This window comes from Trichosurus vulpecula, chromosome 1 (genome assembly GCF_011100635.1).
Source record: "Trichosurus vulpecula isolate mTriVul1 chromosome 1, mTriVul1.pri, whole genome shotgun sequence".
Classification (NCBI taxonomy): Eukaryota; Metazoa; Chordata; class Mammalia; order Diprotodontia; family Phalangeridae; genus Trichosurus; species Trichosurus vulpecula.
Window position 1 is genome coordinate 397,743,262 of NC_050573.1, and position 18,346 is coordinate 397,761,607.

At 39.1% G+C, this 18,346-nt stretch overlaps 1 protein-coding gene across 1 annotated transcript in view; it reads left to right on the plus strand.

Annotated features, from left to right (window-relative positions):
- The first annotated feature begins 11,668 nt into the window (after window positions 1-11,668).
- The window catches only part of TARS1 (threonyl-tRNA synthetase 1), a 34,830-nt gene continuing 28,152 nt past the window's right edge, over window positions 11,669-18,346 (plus strand). Inside the window, exons 1-2 of the mRNA XM_036736442.1 lie at window positions 11,669-11,944; window positions 16,177-16,257. Coding sequence (XP_036592337.1) covers window positions 11,888-11,944; window positions 16,177-16,257 — 138 coding nt within the window. The 5' untranslated portion in view covers window positions 11,669-11,887. The remainder of the gene's footprint in view (window positions 11,945-16,176; window positions 16,258-18,346) is intronic.

Consider the following 18,346-nt stretch of genomic DNA (forward strand, 5'->3'; position numbering starts at 1 on the left):
CTAGCACAGCACAGGTCCTTTGACTTGCTTTTCTAAGGAAAGAACTGGAAGGGGTTAACAATTTTACATATATATATATATACATACATACATACATACATATATCATTGACTTAGTTCAGGGGAAAATGTCAGCACCCTGTACTTCAGAGCAAATACAAACAGAAACAATATAAACAGATCAACAGATTTCTGTCTGACCAAATCACAATACATAGTTACCAGAGATGCACCAACATCTGGGTTTGTCAAAGCCTGGGGAGGCTGCTTCAAAGGCTGCCCAGAGTCTTGTCACCAACACTCTTTCAATGATTGTTCCCCCAAAACAAAATGCCAACCTCAGATCTTATATACATGTCTCAAGGCCCTGGGGGCACTTGATTACCTCAATGCTGAGAAGCAGCAGAAAGTCCAACTTTGCTTGCCATTACATTTGAAAGGCAAGACTCATCAAAGGTACTTGATTGTCTCAGCATTCCAAAAGAGAAAACAGTTAAAAAAAAGTCCCACCCTAATTACCATAACACAGCTGTCATAAGCAAAAAGCTTTCTTTATTCTGTTGGAGGGACCTCCTCTAGAAGGCCAAGCCTTGATACATACAGGAATGACCGTGATCTGTAGCCCTGAGAATGACAGGTAACAGCAACGAGACAAGATTGATTCATAGCAGGGTTTGTGACCAGAACATGTATCCTGCAGGTGCTTATCTGAGTTCAAGGACCACCTGGGGCTGGTGTGAAACAATTCTGGGATTTTACTGTGGCAGAGTTCATCCAGAGGGTGAGCACAAAGGATTGTTGTTACGCCAAGCTCAGGACACAGATGGCTTGTTGGGTCTTAGTTCTGGAAAACAGAGTATCTCCTAAGAATAAAAAGGGAGGAGTAAAAAGAGAGAGGTGGTCTTGACATAGAGATCCTAACAGTGGGAGTCATCTTTTTAGGGACCTTAAATGCTTTCAGTGGGGCTCAATCCTAGGATGGGCCCTGGAAAAAATGGTAGTCCACTAGAGTAGGATGTAGAATTGTATTGATGCACTTGGACATCAATATCTTTTGTGGTTTTCTGTTAAGATTTATATAATTGATGTATAATCTGCTGAGTGCTTACATAGGATCTACAAGCTTTTTTCCTTTTTTGTGTAGAGACCCAGACATGAGTTATGTTCTGATGTTCCCTGAGGAAACCCTGAGTTGAGGAATGAGCCAAAAAGCGATTTGTCAGTAGATTCCAAAAACAAACCCTAGCCATGAAAACCAATAGTTTTAGGTTCTCAGCCACGAGGAAAAACTAGGGGAAAAAATTATTTCAAACTTATGATCATTCCAGAGTTGTAAATGTCAGTACCAGTTAAACCCACTCGAAGGTATTTCAACTTGCTTCAGAACATGTGAATGCTTTAAAAGGCAGTAGGATAAAATGATATTGCATAATGGTTTAACCCCTGGAGAACCCAGTATCTTAAGGCTCCCATAAGAGATATCAGGGAATTCCCACAGTTCAGGAAGAAACTGATACTTGAGTCAGAGTTCGCTTTCCTGAGCTTTTCATCCTTTTATTTAAATAGTCTTTTCTCAATTGTGACTTCACATTTACTCAATTCGTGGAGAAAGCAGGATGTGAATTCCCTTTGAAAATACTTTGAAAATGTATATATAAACTGCCAAGGAAAGGTGTCCACTAAGCTGACTGGCAATAATAAAATTTACATTTATATACTGTTTTAGAATTTACAAAAAACTGTCTCTCACAATTTTATGTGATCTGTAATATTATCCCCATTTTACAGTTCAATAAACTAAGAATTAGAAAGGCCAAGTACATGCTCAAGCTCACACATGCAGTAAGTGACAGCAGACTAGTTTTCTTTCTACTCCAACATGCTGTCTCCCACATGGTATAACTCATATTTTTAGAAATTCCAAGAAACTTCCTGAATGTAAAGATTGTGAGACACTCCAGCTTGAGATACTCGAACCAAAGGGAGGCTGCTCAATGAGAAGAGACTCAAAGAATCATAAAGGCCAAATCAGGAAGTTTCAATTAAGTTAAAACCCTTCCAAGTTTTTCTACTCCTCTCACTCCCATCGTAGGCAGTGTCATATTTCTCCTTCTTATATGCTTTTTTCTCTTTCCCCAATACCAAACAAAAACATATCTGTATAAGAAAATCAATGAAACTATTTTCTTTTGCTTATTCCCCTGTGACTATTTCCAACTTTTTCTTCTTTAATGAATTAGCAACTACATTTCCAAAAGAGCCCTTTCTAAATGATTTGCTTTGTCCTTGCCAGTATAGACCAATAGATAAAACAGCTGACTTTCACTTTGCGATTAGAAGAGGAGGGTACTAGTCAGAAAGCACTCTTCCATTGCGCAAATAGAATATCATTTCTGTTTCCAAGAGTGTCCCTGTCTGATGCTAGTATACATTCAGGCTCGTGGGAAATGCCACGTGAATTCTCTTGGAATCAAAGGTGCATATATAATAGAATTAGATAGAGATTATATATATGTATATACACACACACATATATGCATGTGTGTACCCACTGTGTATGGGGTGGGGGGGGATTGTGTACATACATATATATGTACATATATAGCCACTGAGGGTGAAGAGGTGAAAGGTGGAGAGGTGCTCGACATCCCAAAATATTGACTCACCGGGTCCTGCCAAAAGAATTCGACTCAAGCCTTCTTAGCCAAAGAAAAAGACAAAGTTTCTTAGGGACCAGCTACACTGGCCAGATCCTCCAGCAGCCCCGCCATAGGCTAGACTCCTAAAGAATCTGAGCGCCTTGTGAAGGCCGGATGGGATTTAAATACATAAAAGATTGTGGGAAGAATGAGGGGTTGTCTGGGGTGACTGGTGGGGGGCTTTTGGGATGGTCCTGAGGGGAAGTCTAAGGAAGATAAGGTATAGCCAGAGTCCAGGATCCAAGATAGTGAGATATCAAGGTTGGGAAGTAACTGAAGGCATGCATATCTAAAGTAACAATAGAGGGAGAGATCTAGGCCTAATAAGAATCAAGCAGGGAAGAGTCAAGGAGAAATTCTAAAGAAAAATGGGCTTTTTTTAGGGGTTAGGAAGAAAAGGTCTCTGGGCCTATACCCCATCAAGGGAATTTGTTTTGTTTGACTGTGCATATTTGTAGCTAATTTGAACTCAAACCTTCCCGACTCCAAGCCCAGTGCTCTACTTCCGCATTACCTAGATGCCTGGAAGAAACTAAACAAATAATATAAAGCAAAAATATTAAAACTATAAATAAGTTACAGAAATTATTTTGCTCCTCATGGATTATCCTTGTCAACTATTTTTGAAAAATGTGTTGAATACCATTAATATTATTTGGCAGGCCACTGTGAAAAATTAAGACATATTACTGTCTTTATCCATTTATTACTTAAAATCTTTCACTTTGATTTCTGATATTTCTCAGAGGTTTGTGAGCATAATTGATAATTAGGAAACTGGATTTTACAAAGTTTTAGGACTCTGAAACTCTTAAAATAAATGATAATCAAATTCAACTGGCTCTTTATTGTATCAAAATGTGCATGGTAGGAAATCTAACTTGTTGTGTGATTTTGATTTTAGAATTCAGCAAGAAAATTATTTAAAAATGACAACAATGGTTTTTAGTTTTGTTTTTTCTCTGGGAGTCACCAAATATAGATACTTCTGAAATTGCTTAAATTGCAGTCATATCTGTGAGACTAAATACCTTTGCTACCACCTTCTGGCAAAAAGAGGAACATTAAATGATATTACATCATAATGACTTTTTCTTGTTTATTTTGTTCAATGTAAACTCCATCAAAGCGTTGAGTTAGGTATATATTCCTAATTATTTTTTTATAAAAACTAAAGATATTTTCAATCATTGGTCTTAAAGAACTTCAGATTTTGTATTGTAGTTATTTCTGTAAGAAACTCCACAGGAACAAGGGCTATGTGTTTTCTAAATTTTCTATATCCCCTAGTATCGGAGCTGTGCTCAACTGTAGGGGCTTAACATACAGTTATGGAATTGAGTCGAATTCCAGTGATGAAGAATATGAAATAATTTTATCACTGAAAAATAGAAAAAAGGTTTTATTCAAAGGAAAGCTTGGAGTGTTTGTCATGTTACTTTTATTTCCTGTTACCTTCCTATCACAGAGAGTTAATCTGCAAGCAATCCCTGAACTCACAGGGGAAAATTCACAGTGTAGGAATAACACAGGGTAACCTAGATACAAAGAGAAGCTTTACAGCATATTATATATAGAACCCTTACTACAGGGACAGGACTGAGTTTAGTTTAAACAGTTGTTCAGCTTTATGATTGAAATATTCTTCACTCATGTAGGAAGCTATAGTTATTCAACAAAGTTATAGATAACTTCCTATATGAGTGAAACCATTATAAATGAACTAATGCCAGTCTTTTAGAAAAAAATGCTTTTTTACCCCACCTAAATTTTCCCAGTATCCTTCTCCCCCTAGGTATTCTATAAAACAAAGAATGCTTTTTTTAAAAGGAAAAGGAAAAAGAGGAAGAAAAAGTAAAATCAATACATAGAAAAAATGTGAAAGTATAATCAATGTTCCATACTCATGGACATTCAGCAAAGAAATAGGGAGGGGTGTCTTCTTTTTTCCCCCTTTCCCCCCCACTTAATAGTATTTTATTTTTTCTGATTAAGTGTAAAGATAGTTTTCAACATTCACTTCAGATTTTGAGTTCTAAATTGTTTTCTCCCTCCTTCCCTTCCCTCCCAAAGACAGCAAGAAATCTGATATAGGCTATACATGTACAATCATATTAAACACATTTCCACATTAGGCATTTTGTGAAAGAAGAATTAGAACAAAAGGGAAAAACCACAATAAAGAAAAAAAAAAGAAAATAGTATGCTTCTATCTTCATTCAGACTCCAAAGCTCTTTCTCTGGATGCGGATAGCATTTTCCATCATGAGTCTTTTGGAGTTGTCTTAGATCAGGGGTAGGCCAGGGGTAGATCAGGGATTCAAAGCCACATGTGGCCCTCGAAGTCCTTAAGTCCAGCCCTCTGACTGAATCCAAATTTCACAGAACAAACCCCCTTAATAAAAGGATTTGTTCTGTAAAACTTGGACTTAAGTCAAAAGGGTGCACCCAAGGACCTAGAAGACTACATGTGGCTTCAAAACCACAGGTTCCCCACTCCTGTTAGATCTTGTATTGCTGAGAAGAGCTAAGTCTATCAAAGTTGGCCATTGCACAGTGTTCTCCTGGTTGTGCTCACTTTATGTTCTCAGATTTGCTAGCCTATCTCTGTTATGTAATAGGTTCTGTTAATTGATTTTTCTGATTGGAAAGTTTACAATTTTGTTGTGATTTTAGTTTGTTCATTTACCATTTTGATTTGATGTTCTGCCCTCTTTTTAATAAGGTTGGCTAAAGGGTTATCAAATTTTGTTAGTCTTTTCAAAGAACCAGGTTTTAGTTGTATATCATTTCTTTAGTCTTTAATTCATATCTCCTCTTTTGTGTTCATTTTGAATTTATTTGTTGGCTTGCTAATGTTTCAAAAATACATATTCCTATTTACTGATCCTCTCCTCTTCTGTTAGCGAAATACATTTTCCTAAGGACTGCTTCAGCTGCATTCCAGAAATTTTGGTATGTTAATCATTATCATTTTGTGTCATTGTTTCTACGACTTGTTCTTTGATCCATTTATTATTTAGGATTTTAATGTTACGTCTCCATTTTGGTTTGTCTTTTGTTTGCGCTCCCTCAAATGATAACGATTTTTACTGCGTTATGGTTTGGAAACGATGTTTTCTCTTTCTGCCTTCTAACATATATTAGCAATCTCTTAACCCTAATACATAGCGAATTTTTGTCAATTTCCATGTGCTTCTGAGAAATACACACACACATTTTTTTTTACCTGTGCCATTTAAAAAGATGCTGTAAGTCAAAGGTGAAAAGTACACGAAGACCTGCAACACCCTGCAGCAGGAACCAGATTAAAATGTAATTGGGAAACATGCAACAAAATAAGTAAAATTAATAGAATATGAGTATTGTTAATATGTGATTTTCCAAGTCAATGTGTGGCCTACAGAGATTCTTATGTACTATTTAATAGTCCCATTTTTGAATATGACACTACCTTAAATCTTTTACCTCAAATTTCTCCAGCTCCTATCTCTATTAAGACTTTTGTAAAAGTGAGTTTTATTGGCAGTTAATTCTTTATTTATGACTTTATAGTTCTAGGATGTTAGTGAGCTATTTTTTTTGTCAACACTAACAGTAAATAACATTTCTCTGCATAATATAATTGGAAAATATTGTTAGCATATATTCATTAGTTTAAAAGACACTATTTTTACCTTAAAAAAAACTGCCATGAGAATGAGTAAATATCTAAAATATTTCAACTTTGAGGTGAGGCCAAATATTCCAAAATATTCCAAAAACTGATGACACTGTCAAATGAGTAACAAACAAACTTGAGGAAATCAAATAATTCATTGTCTACTTTTCTTTTAATCTCTGAAACTACCAATAAAATATTTTCCTAAGGTATACTATGCATAAAAAATAGTCAAATAAAATTCATTTTAAAAACAGAACTCAAAAAGGACTTGTTAAATAACATAAAGTAACACCAAAGTTGTTGGCAAAAAGAAAAATGAAATATTTTCTTTTTTTGGCTATAAGGTCTAAAATTAGAGTAAGTGAATAAATGTCTTTGGACCAGGTCACTGGAACTGAAATTACTGGAGGGCAAATTTTTTTTTTTTTGCTTTGATCTCTAGGCTGCACAAATGATAAAAAAAAAAAAAAAACACCAGAGGGCATTGTACATTAAGCAAACTGTATCTCCATTTCACTAAAACACCCTCCTGAATTAAACTTTGACTTTGCTCGTTTAATTCATTTGTTTCCTGCTTTTCCTCACTATAGACAGAAAATCTGGGCTTAGAACTGAGTGGAAAGAGGCCAAATCACATTTGGGAAATTATCTAACACTTTCAAGTTGTTCTAAACTGCTCCCCAGCACAAAATCCATCTTTTTAAGTTCAGTATTGTTCCAGTGATACTATGAATATAGAAATCATAGAACACCACAATCTTTGAAATATCAAAACTGTAGGTGACTCAAGGGTGTTACAGCAATCAGACTTTTTACCTGTTCTTCCCTCTTAGGATGGTAAGACTATCAAGTCTCCCCTTTGTTTGAATGGATGGAAAACCTTTTGCTGTCTTCATTTTGGAGTATTTCTCAGCTATTTCTTTCCACTGAGGCAATCAGGAGTCATTGACTTGTGTATGATGGGATGCTGGGGATGGGGAACTTTCACACACCCAGCCTGGGTGAGGTCAGAGCCCTCAGGGCTCTGAACAGGATATAATTGAGAGGAGCTTGGTGTTTGACTTTGGGGTGTTGAGACTCTGTGCAAACCTTTGTAAATGCACCACCCCCATACCTGCTTTGCTCATCCAGACCCATTGGTTCTTCTCTGGTAACTATGTATTGTGATTTGATCAGACAAGGTTTGTCCGTTGAAGTTTGTAATTTCTGTTTGTATTTACCTTGAAGTTCAAGGGACTGATCTTTTCCCCCTGAACTAAGTGAATGATATATGTATGTTTAATTAAACTGAGATTATTAATCCCTTAAAGTTGCTTTCCTTAGAAAAGCAGAACAAAGAACCTGTGTTAGCAGCCCTTCTGTGTGCTGGTTGTTGTTGGTCTTATACAGCCACAGCAGCTGCTAGCCACATTGTTGTTACAAAGGGGTTATGGAAGTATTCAGATTTTGCATAGTTAGGCTGCATTATTACCAATAATGACTTTTATATAAATAGAATGATACTGAGGAAATGTAAGATTAGAAAAGGGAAAGGGCATGTGTTTCACAAAAATGCAGAGAATGTTCAAAAGAGCTAGAAGATTTCTTGTCCAGTATGTTTGGTAGATCTTCTATGGAGGATTTGTGAGGCAATTTGAACAAAAATCACACATAAAAGTTAAAGATAAATTTAAAGAAAAGTTAAAAGGTTATAGATGATTATGGTCAGGGGTGTGCTGATATATATATACATATATATATATGTGTACATATACTTTTTTGCTGAAAAAATGTACTTAGGACACACTTTAAGTTGAATTTTCATTAACACTTTCTCCATCGTGTCCTTAAGTCTAAAAAATCAACAAGACAACAAATCAAACCGCAATCAATTTGTAGCATTTGTCAATTATGGAGGAGTAAAACTGAAAATTTAATAGTCGGGTTTCCCAAGCTGGTATGAATTGGCTCCAGTAAATCCATAGTTAAGTTCCTCTCCACTGGAAGGAATACCCACACATATGTGGTGGACAAGTTATTGGAACATTCAAATAAATTTCTAGCCTCAGGCTGACCCTGGAGTGGGCTTTAGAAAAATTACTTTGGTGGCAAACTGGAGGATGAATTAGAGTGGGGAGAGTCTTGAGGCAGGAAGAACCACCAGCCAATAGTCCAAGTGTGAGGTGATAAGGGCCTATACTGGGGGGGTAGCAGTTTCAGAGGAGAAAAGGGGCATATCTGAGAGATGTTATAAAGGTAAAATAGACAGGACTTGGCAACAAGTTGGATGTGTGTGTGTGTGAGAGAGAGAGAGAGAGACAGAGACAAAGAGAGACAGACACAGAGAGAGACAGAGATAGAGACAGTGAGGAGTTGAGGATAACTCCTAGGTTGCAAGCTTCAAGGACTGCCTGTGGGGATAGCGTTACCCTCGACAGTAATAGGAAAGTTAGGAGTTGGGGAGGGTTTAGGGAGAAAGATGAGTGCAGTTAGAAGGCATGATCTGGATGAGGATCCAGGAAAGGAAACTAAGAAGAGGTAGTCTGACAGGTAGGAGAACCAGGAGAGGGTAGTGTCCCAAAAACCTAGAGACAAGAGAGTACCAAGGAGAAGAGGATGATTCAGTGTCAAAGGCTACAGAGATTAAGAAAATGAGGACTGAGAAAAAGCCACTGGATTTGGCCATAAGAGATCATTAGTAATTGGAAAAGAACAGTTTCAGCGGGATGATGAGTTCAGAAGCCAGATCATAAGGGGTTAAAAGAGAGTGACAGAAGAGAAAGGAGAGTGCAATAAATTTATTTTACATACCATTGTATTACAATCAAATTTAGATCACATTGCCTGGCATATATTAGGTGCTTAAGAAATAAATGTCGATTGGTTGGCCAGAAGCTCACAATCATAGATTCAGAGTTGGAAAACACCTTAGACATTCCCAGTTCACTTTCTTTTAGGGGTGAGAAACCTTAGGCCCAGCAACTAGTGACTTGTTGTGGCAATTTACAATTCACTCTCTTCAATCTGGCTTAAATATGATAATCTACAAAGCAAGCTTAAGTTCACTGGAAAACATCTGGAATTTTTCCCAGGTCATATCACTTATGTTGACACAACCTTGAAAAAACTAGGACTAATAACTTAGATTATTTAGTAAACTTATCCATGGGGCCTGAAAGTTGGTGGCATAGGGGTGGAATTTTCCAAAGGTTAAGTTAAAATTAGCACCAGCACCTTGTAGATCAATGAACTCTTAAATCAAAAATATTTACTTTTAAGATACATAATTGGTTTGTTTTTTTTTTTTGTTTAATTGTGTCTGAGTCTTTGTGACCCCATTTGAAGTTTTCTTGGCAAAGATATCAGTGTTTTGCTATTTCCTTCTCCAGTTCATTTTACAGATGAGGAAACTGAGGCAAACAGGGTTAAGTGATTTGGCCAGGGTCACACAGCTAGTATCTGAGACAGGATTTGAGCTCAGGATGATGAGTCTCCTTGACTACAGGCTCAGTGCCACTTAGTTGCCCTAGTTGGAGTTTACACTGACCCTTTGTCAATGAGATCTTCTAGTAAATATGTAATCCTATCTGTAACAATGGTATGGTAATCAATGGGGCAGCTAAATGGTAGTGGATAGAGTAACCAGTTTGGAGTCTGAAAGATTCATCTTCCTGAGGTCAAATGTAGCCTCAGATACTTAAGAGTTGTGTTACCCTGGGCAAATCACTTAATCCTGTTTGCCTCAGTTTCTTCATCTGAAAAATGATCTGGTAAGTCTTGGGTGTGTGGTTTTTGGCAAATCATATATAACCCTAAATATTGCTTGGATGAATGTACTAGAGCACCTCCAAGGTCCCTTTCTAACTCAAAAAAAAAATCTAATTCTCAGTCTAAAGTTCATAATCATTCAATTTTCCCCTTACGTTGAGTTTTATGACTTTCGTTCTTTCAAAATAAGAGGGCAGTTACTTGTCTATATCATTGTAAAACTTAGTAATGCTAATTATTGCAGTATGGAAATGAAATTCTTCCTCAGACTACAGTACTGGCATTTCCGATTTTAGTCTGGTCTGAAGCACTACGGGAGGGGAAAAAAACCAACCTAGTAAAAGTTAATCGGAGGCAACAACTACACCTGAAAATTTTGAAACCTTGCCAGTAACAGAGGGGCCATACGCTGAGGCAAATGCCCTCACATATTTGTTATACAGATGGTGAATGCTGAGATGTGAAGGAAAGTACTTCTTCAACATACTGAGTCGATTTAAGGAAGGCACCAATTGGAGCCCAACAGGATGAGAGAAGGCTTGGGTGGGTTTTGATAAGCATGGCAAGAGGAACCCTCCTGCCCCTCACCATCAGAGATCACTGATCTCCATAAATAACAAGACACAATGGCACACTTCAGCTACAAAGGAATGATAACCCCTATCTTTCTTATTTTGGCAGAGATGGAAAATAGAGTCGATTGTAATACTGGGAAAGTTTCCCAATAAAAGCAAATCTGGGTAGTTCCCTCACTACGTGAATAATGAGCTTCGGTTTCAAAATCTGAGACAGAAACGATGCTAGCCGCAGAACCAGAAGCTCAGGGAGCCGGGAACCGAAAAACCCGCCCATTGCTCTTGAGGTGGTCTTGACACGCGACTGTCCACTAGCTATTGAACCAATTCTCCACCCACATCTCCGCTAGCAGCCCGTATGGAAGTGGCGTTCATTCGCCTGGTCTGGGTGTGGCCCTACCGGCTTCCCTCTTATTAAGTCTTCTTTTCACCAGCAGCAGCACAAACATGGCCTTCAAGCTGGGAAGGGCCTCAGAGGGCCCCCCCTATTCGATTCTCCCTCCCCCTCATTCTACAGAGGTGGAAAACTAAGGCCCAGGAAGTCAAGACGAGCTCACGCCCACATAATAAATAGCAGAGCCAGGATTCAGCCCTTTGACTTCCGACATTGTACTACCCTCTATCACTGACTGCGGCCAAGCCGATACCCATGGGTGAAACCAACCGTTCATCCATACGCGCCTCTTAACAGGCTTTCTTCCCAAACACTACCACCTCACCCCCGGCGTCCATAGCGTTTAGCCCAAACACAGAGACAGCACTGCGCAGGCGCACGCGCTCCCACGCATACCACTTGCTACTCGTTCTTCAGCTTTCCGCGGCCGTCTCAACCAGAGAAAGGTTTAGCTTCCTCTGGGATGAGAGGGTCTAGTATTATTAGCATATGCCCCACCCCTCCGAAGCTAGTCACCGCACTGGCTGAGAAGATAAGCAGGCCCGCCCATCGATTTGCTAATTGGGTAGTGGAACCAGAAGGCGGGCCGGGGGGGGGCGGGCAGAGCTTGGGTGCGCTCCGGTTGCATCAGCTGGTGCCTAGTTGCGGCCACGTGGCGCAAGCGCAGTGAAAGCGCGTGGCCTTACGCCGCTTCTCCAACCTGTATTCGCTGCACATCTCGGGGGCTTCTTCATCCGCCTTTCTACGCCTTCCGCAGAGGTTTTGTCTGCTCCCATCTAACCTCTTCGTGGCCCCCGTAGCTCCTGACGATGTCCCAGGAGGTAGCCCTCGATCCCACAGGGAAAATGAGTGGGGACGAGAAGCCGGTAAGTCTCGGGGGTTCTCGGCGAGGGTGTGGGGAGCGGGACGGCCGTGGACGGCTAGTCGTTTTTTGGGGGGCCCGGAGCGGAGGTCCCTGCGAGTGACGGGTGCTCGGGAACCTTTCTGGGACTTCCCATTTGGGGTGAGCGCGATTGTAATTCTAAGGTCGGGAGAGGAGGATCTCGAGCTCCGGGTGTATATACCTAGACAGCCGAAGGACCTCACGTGTTAACTGCCCCGACTCCTTTATTTTACATATGAGGAAACTGAGGCACGGAGAAGTTAAGTGGCTGACCCATGGTCATACAGATCGATGGGATTTGAAGCTACAGTCATTCGATTCCAGCTGGTGTGGTTTCCAGGGTACCAATCAATAAATATTAAGCACCTGGTATGTGCTGGGCACTGTGCTTAGAGCGGGGGAATACAAAGAAAGGCAAAAGACAGCCCCTGCCTTCGATGCACTCACAGTCTAATGGGGGAGACAACGTCGATCAGTAAACGTTTATTAAGGGCCTGCTATGTGCCACGCACTGTGCTTAGGCGATACAAGGAAAGGCGCAAAAAAAAAAAAAGTCTCCACCCTTGGGACTCACAGTCTAATGGGGAAGGAAAAAAAAATACATGTATAGATAGAGCAACATACGAGCTAAACAGAAAATAATTGACAGAGGGGAGGTACTAGAATTAAAAGGACAGATCAAAAGAAAATTTCAGGGGTCATTTTATGACCCCTGTGGTTCCCTAGACAGAGCACTGGATTTGGAATCAAGAGAACCCGGGTTTCAATTCTGACCCTACCACTTGCAGTATGTGTGACTTGAACAAATCACTTTTAAGTCTTTGGGCCTCACTTTCAGCACCTGTGAGATGAGGGAGTTTTATTAGTCTTTTCCAGCTCTAAATCTATAATCATGGGTTCTTATCACCAGGGGTTTGGCCACGAGGAGATGACTAATTACAGCCACTCAGGTTTTAGGAAAAGTGTGGAGGGGATGCACTCATTCATTCATCTTAGGAATTTAAATGTGAAGAGTGCTCTTCACCTCCTAGGATAACTGAACAATAGCAAACAAAAAAGAGCCTGAGAAATTTAGAAGAGATTTTTAAATATATTTTTATTCATTTTGTTAAATTCCCTAATTATATTTTTAGAAATTTTTAACATTTAAAAATTTTTGAATTTGCAAATGCACCTCTTCCCCCACTTCCCTTACCCTTGATATTAATTTTACATAATGAAGTCATGAAAAACATATTTCCACATTAGCCATGTTGCAAAAGAAAAATAGATCCAAAAAAAGAAAAGAAAGGAAGTGTTAAAAGTATGCTTCACTTTGCACTCATAGTCCATCGGTTCTCTGTAGGTGGATAGCATTTTTTGTCCCAGGTCCTTTGGAATTGTCTTGGATCATTGACTTAATCAGAGTAGCTAAGTCTTTCACTGTTGATCATCATTACAATATTGCTGTTACTGTGTACAGTATTCTCCTGGTTCTTCTTACTTCTCTTTGCCTCAGTACATATAAGTCTTCTCAGGTTTTTTTGAAACCATCCTACCATTTCTTATAGCACAATAGTATTCCATCACAATCATATACCACAATTTGTTCAGCCATTCTTCAATTGATGGGCATTCCCCCAATTTGCAATTCTTTGCCACCACAAAAAAAGCTGCCACAAATATTTTTGTGTAATTAAGTCCTTTTCCTTCATCTCTTTGGGTAGTTATTGCTGGGCAAAAGATATGCATAGTTTTATAGCCCTTTGGTTGTAGTTGGAATTTGGAATAATTTTAAATCAACAGTTGTCTAACTGAGGAATTGTTGTTTGTCCTACATTCTTGGAGAGGACCATGACATCGAGAAGATGATGCCATGACTTGCAAGTGAATTGCACTTAAGTGAGGGAGGACTGTGCAAGATCAACAGCCTCACTGTCTCCTCCAGAGCCATCTTAGCTTCTTAAAAAAGCCAAGGTTTCCAACTATATCCAGGGCTATCTCAAGCTGTCCTGATCTATATCTTGCCTCTGGGTTCAGGCTCAACTTTAGACACCTTCAGTTTTCCCTACTATAAACCAGGTCTACATTTGATTGCTTCCTTTTAAGCATTCTCCTAATCAAGAACCTTGAATGACATTCAGTCAGTCTATTAATCAACATTTATTAAGCACCTCCTATGTGCCAGGAACTGAAATTAAGCACTGGGTATATAAAAAGAGGTAAAAGACAATCCCCATCCCCCCTACCCTCAAGGATGAAAACAGATATATACAAAGCAAGCCCCACACAGGATGACTGGGAAATAACTAAGAGGCTGTAGAAATAAGAGAGGTTGGGGAAGGCTTCCTCTAAAAGACGGAATTTTAGTTGCTACTTAAAGAAGCCAGGGAGGTCAGTAGTCAAAAGTGGAGGAGGAAGAGCATTCTAGGAAAGGGGGGGAGGAGTCAGCCAAGGAAAATGCCAAGGGCTGAGAGATCAGTGTTTGTTTATGGTTTGAAGAGTACCTGTCAGGGAATAAGATGTAAGAAGACTGGAAAAGGGGGGCATGAGGGAGGGTGGGTTTTGGAGGACTTCGAATGCCAGTTTTGTATTTGATCCTAGAGGCAATAGGGAGCCTCCAGGATTTATTGGGAAGGTTGGGGTGGGGAGGGGGCAACGTGATTGGGCCTGCACTTTAGGAAGATCACTTGTAACTAAAAGCTGATTTGGAATAGTCACTTGAGAGTACAATAACATTTATATAGCCCTTACTATTTGCCAGGGACGTGACGTGGCTAAGCACCGTATAATTGTTATCTCATGTGATCCTCACAGCCGCCCTAAGTGATAGGTGCTTCTTACAGTTATCCCTTCCCCATCACAGGGGTTAGGTAGGGGCTCACAGCCTTGAGATCTGGAAAATCCACGTAAAAATGTTTCCCCTCCTTTTGTACCAGAAAAGAAGTCTGAATTATTATGGTATTAAAAGATAATATATGTTGATATTATACAATACTATACACATATTTTAGGCATTTCTGAGTTTCTAAACCTTTTCTGTGTTGTCTGCGGCTTCCGCAAAACCCCGAAATTCTCTTTTAATTTCTTGTGCCAACCCACAATATATCGAAATGGCAGTGGGTAAAATTGATATGTCCAAGAGAGAGCTCTATTATCACCATTTTATAGATAAGGAAACTGAGGAAAACAGGTTAAGTGACTAGCCCAGGGTCACAAAGCTAGTATCGAAGGTGAAATTTGGACTCAAGTCTTCCTGACCCCAGGCCTGGAACTGTATCCACTGTGCCATTAGCTGCTCAGTAGGAAGTCAATCAGAGATAAATAGAAAGAATTCCTTGCCAGGGGTGCCCCAGATCGAAATTAGGTAGCATGAATTCATAATGAATCCAATCAGTAAACTTTTGTGACTTTGTCCTATAGTTCTAGACCTCTTTCAAGTAAGAGTGGAAAGTAAGTGATTAGAACGGCTGCAGCAACATGAAGACAAGGGGGCAAGGGATTCGAGGGTAGAGGACAGTCCCTCATTCAAATGGCTAATTTATAGAGTCAAGCCAGGGTTGTGGGCATATACCTGTAATCCTTGCTCCTGGGTGAGGTTGAGACTGGTGGCCTGCTTAAGCTTGAGAGTTCTGAACTGCAGTAGCTAAAACTGATCTGTTGTCCCCAGTAAGGCTGCACCACTGTGGTGAATCCTCAGGAACAGGGATCTTTCAGGCTGCTTATGGAGCAGCAAATTAGTCCAGGTCAGAAATGGAGCCTATCAAAGGTTCTTTGCCATTCTACCGTGGCATCAGGCCTATACCTACTGCACTGTCAGGTGCAATAGGGAGACCTAGTCTCAATCAGTCAACAGACCAATAAATAAATAAAGGGTTAAGGCTGAAGGACGAGGGTGAAATTGGGGAGGAGTGATCGACTAGAGCAGCAGGAAATAAATTATGTACTTACTTTTTTGTATACCCAATACTTTATACAAAAGAACACTTACTCAAATGAAAAGAAAGCTAATGAATATAAAATATTATATATACTTGCACCCGAATCCCTTCTACCTAAACAAGATTTGTCATGTTAGATGCTAGCTGCTCATTACTACTCATAAAATTTTATAGTTTTTTTTAGTTGGATTTTTTGCAAATTTTATTTTAGCTTCTGTAAAACATATTCCAAGATTTTTAGGGGGGGGAAAGATTTAAAATACAAATCCGTAAACTTTTTTTTTCTCTTACTCAGTTTGGTGGAGGTGAAGAAAAGCAAAAAGAAGGAGGAAAAAAGAAAAATAAAGAAGGATCTACTGATGGAGGTCGAACAGAGGTAAATTTTTAAAATAGACACTATATCAGATTGTTATTGGAAGGAATCTATTTTTTCTTTTGATATCCAAAGTGAGGTGTAGGGATTTTAATATTTAGGAATTTACATTCTGCTAATTATAATTACATAATGCTAAAGGAAGCATCAGGGAGAAAAGATGTTCTAAAAAGAAGAGAATTTAGATTAGAAGCTGTTCATGAAGGGAATTGAAAAGGATTGGGATGTCAAGAGTTAAAGATACTCTGATCCATAGGATTGCAGGGCAGGGGAAACCTGAAAAGAAAAGCTAAAATGGAAATGACCATAAAATTGAGGTGCAGGCCCTGTGGATTTGATTTGCTTAACTATGCTTATTTTTCTTTCACAAGGAGGCATTTCTTTCTTAACAGGAGGTGAGGCCAGAACTAGTGTTAGTGATATCAGGGGAAAAAAAAAAAGAAAAGTGGGTCTTTGAAAATTAAAAACAAACATGAGAACAAAAGGTTAACTGGGAGACAGACAGGTAGGACATCTTTAGAACTAAAATGTTGAATTATTTTTTTTTTTTTAAGAAAGTTTGGAATGAAGATTCAGTTTCCTGTATAGTCTGAATTTTCTATTCTTTGTATATGGAGATTTGTTAAACAGTTTTTGTGAAGCATTGAATAACCAAAAAAAAATTCTAAAAATATTAAATTAGAAAGGAAACAGGAAAAAAATTGGATGTCAAGAGGAGTTTATGGCCAAAAAGGTTAGAAACTGGTTCTATAAGGTTACCTTGAAAATGATTTAAATCTAGGCTGTTCCTTCTGGAATTTCTCAGAACCTAGAGTGGACACAGGTACTGTGGAAAAACAGATTACTCTGGAGTCTAAGAACCTGGGTTCAAAGGCCAACTCTGTGTCGTGACCATAGGAAAATCACTTAATATCCATGGAACTCAGTTTCATCATCTGTAAAAAGAGGCAGTTGGAATAGATGACCTCCTCAGTCCCTTCTAGTTCTAAAACCCATCATCTTTTTCTCATCCCTGAGACCCACATTTCACTGGACTTAGACTCATGAAACCAACCCATATTTAAACTCATCTCTGGTTGTAGTGTGACAGGGCGTAATTATCTAGTCTTATACCCTTCTTCTTTTCTGTTTGATGTTGACTGCCTATGAGCAATGTTCCACTTTCTGTTTTAGTCATTCTAGGCATTTTACCAGATGTCAATACAAAATTGCCAGTGGAATACAGCAGAGCAAAGGAACCAGTTTTTAGCTGTATGTTAGAACAAGTTTCACTAGATTTTTATAGACAGCTGTCTCTACTAGTAATATAACTGGTTAATTTATAATGCCTTAGTTTATTTCCTCCAACTCCTCCCTCTTAGCAAAGAACTATGCCTCCTCTTTTACTAAGAATATAGAGGCCATCCATTGTGAACTTTTCTTTTTCTACCTCAAAACTCCTAAACATGGTTCTCCATTCTCTTCTTTTTACTCCTTTATTTGACAAAGAGCAGGTCCTTCCTGCCAAGATCAGTCATTCAGTTTACACCATTTCCAGTTCACTTTTCTGACCGTCTTCTGTTATCTAGCTCTTTATTGATATTTCTTACCTTCACTTGCTGGTACCATCTCTTCAACCTATCATTGTATCTACTCTACCTTTCACACCCAGATCTTTAGAAGAAACTGTCTGTAGTCATCATTGCTTTAAGGGTTGGTGTGAAAGAGTAATGTGAAAGAAACCCACAAAAGAAGGTAGGGGCTTAGTTTTTGAGCAGGGGAGTGATGTAGTCGGACCTGTGCCTTACATTATTTTAGCAGCTCTATAACATATTGGAAATTATAGATCCCGTCAATATTTTTCAAGAATATGTGTTCTTCCTTACCTCTGCAGCAAGTGTTGACACATAAACAGTAATCACCCTCATGGTGGTCTTTTTATTTGTGCTCATCATCTGCCCTGCAAGGTGAGATAACCAAGTGTTCGATGAAATGATGTTTCTTATTGTCTTGGCTATGTAGTAAAACTGGCTCCTTCATTTGCTTTTCTGAGGAGAACTTGTGACTGGTCCTTCAAGACAGAAACACCTTTGTCCATTTTGCTTTCATTAAT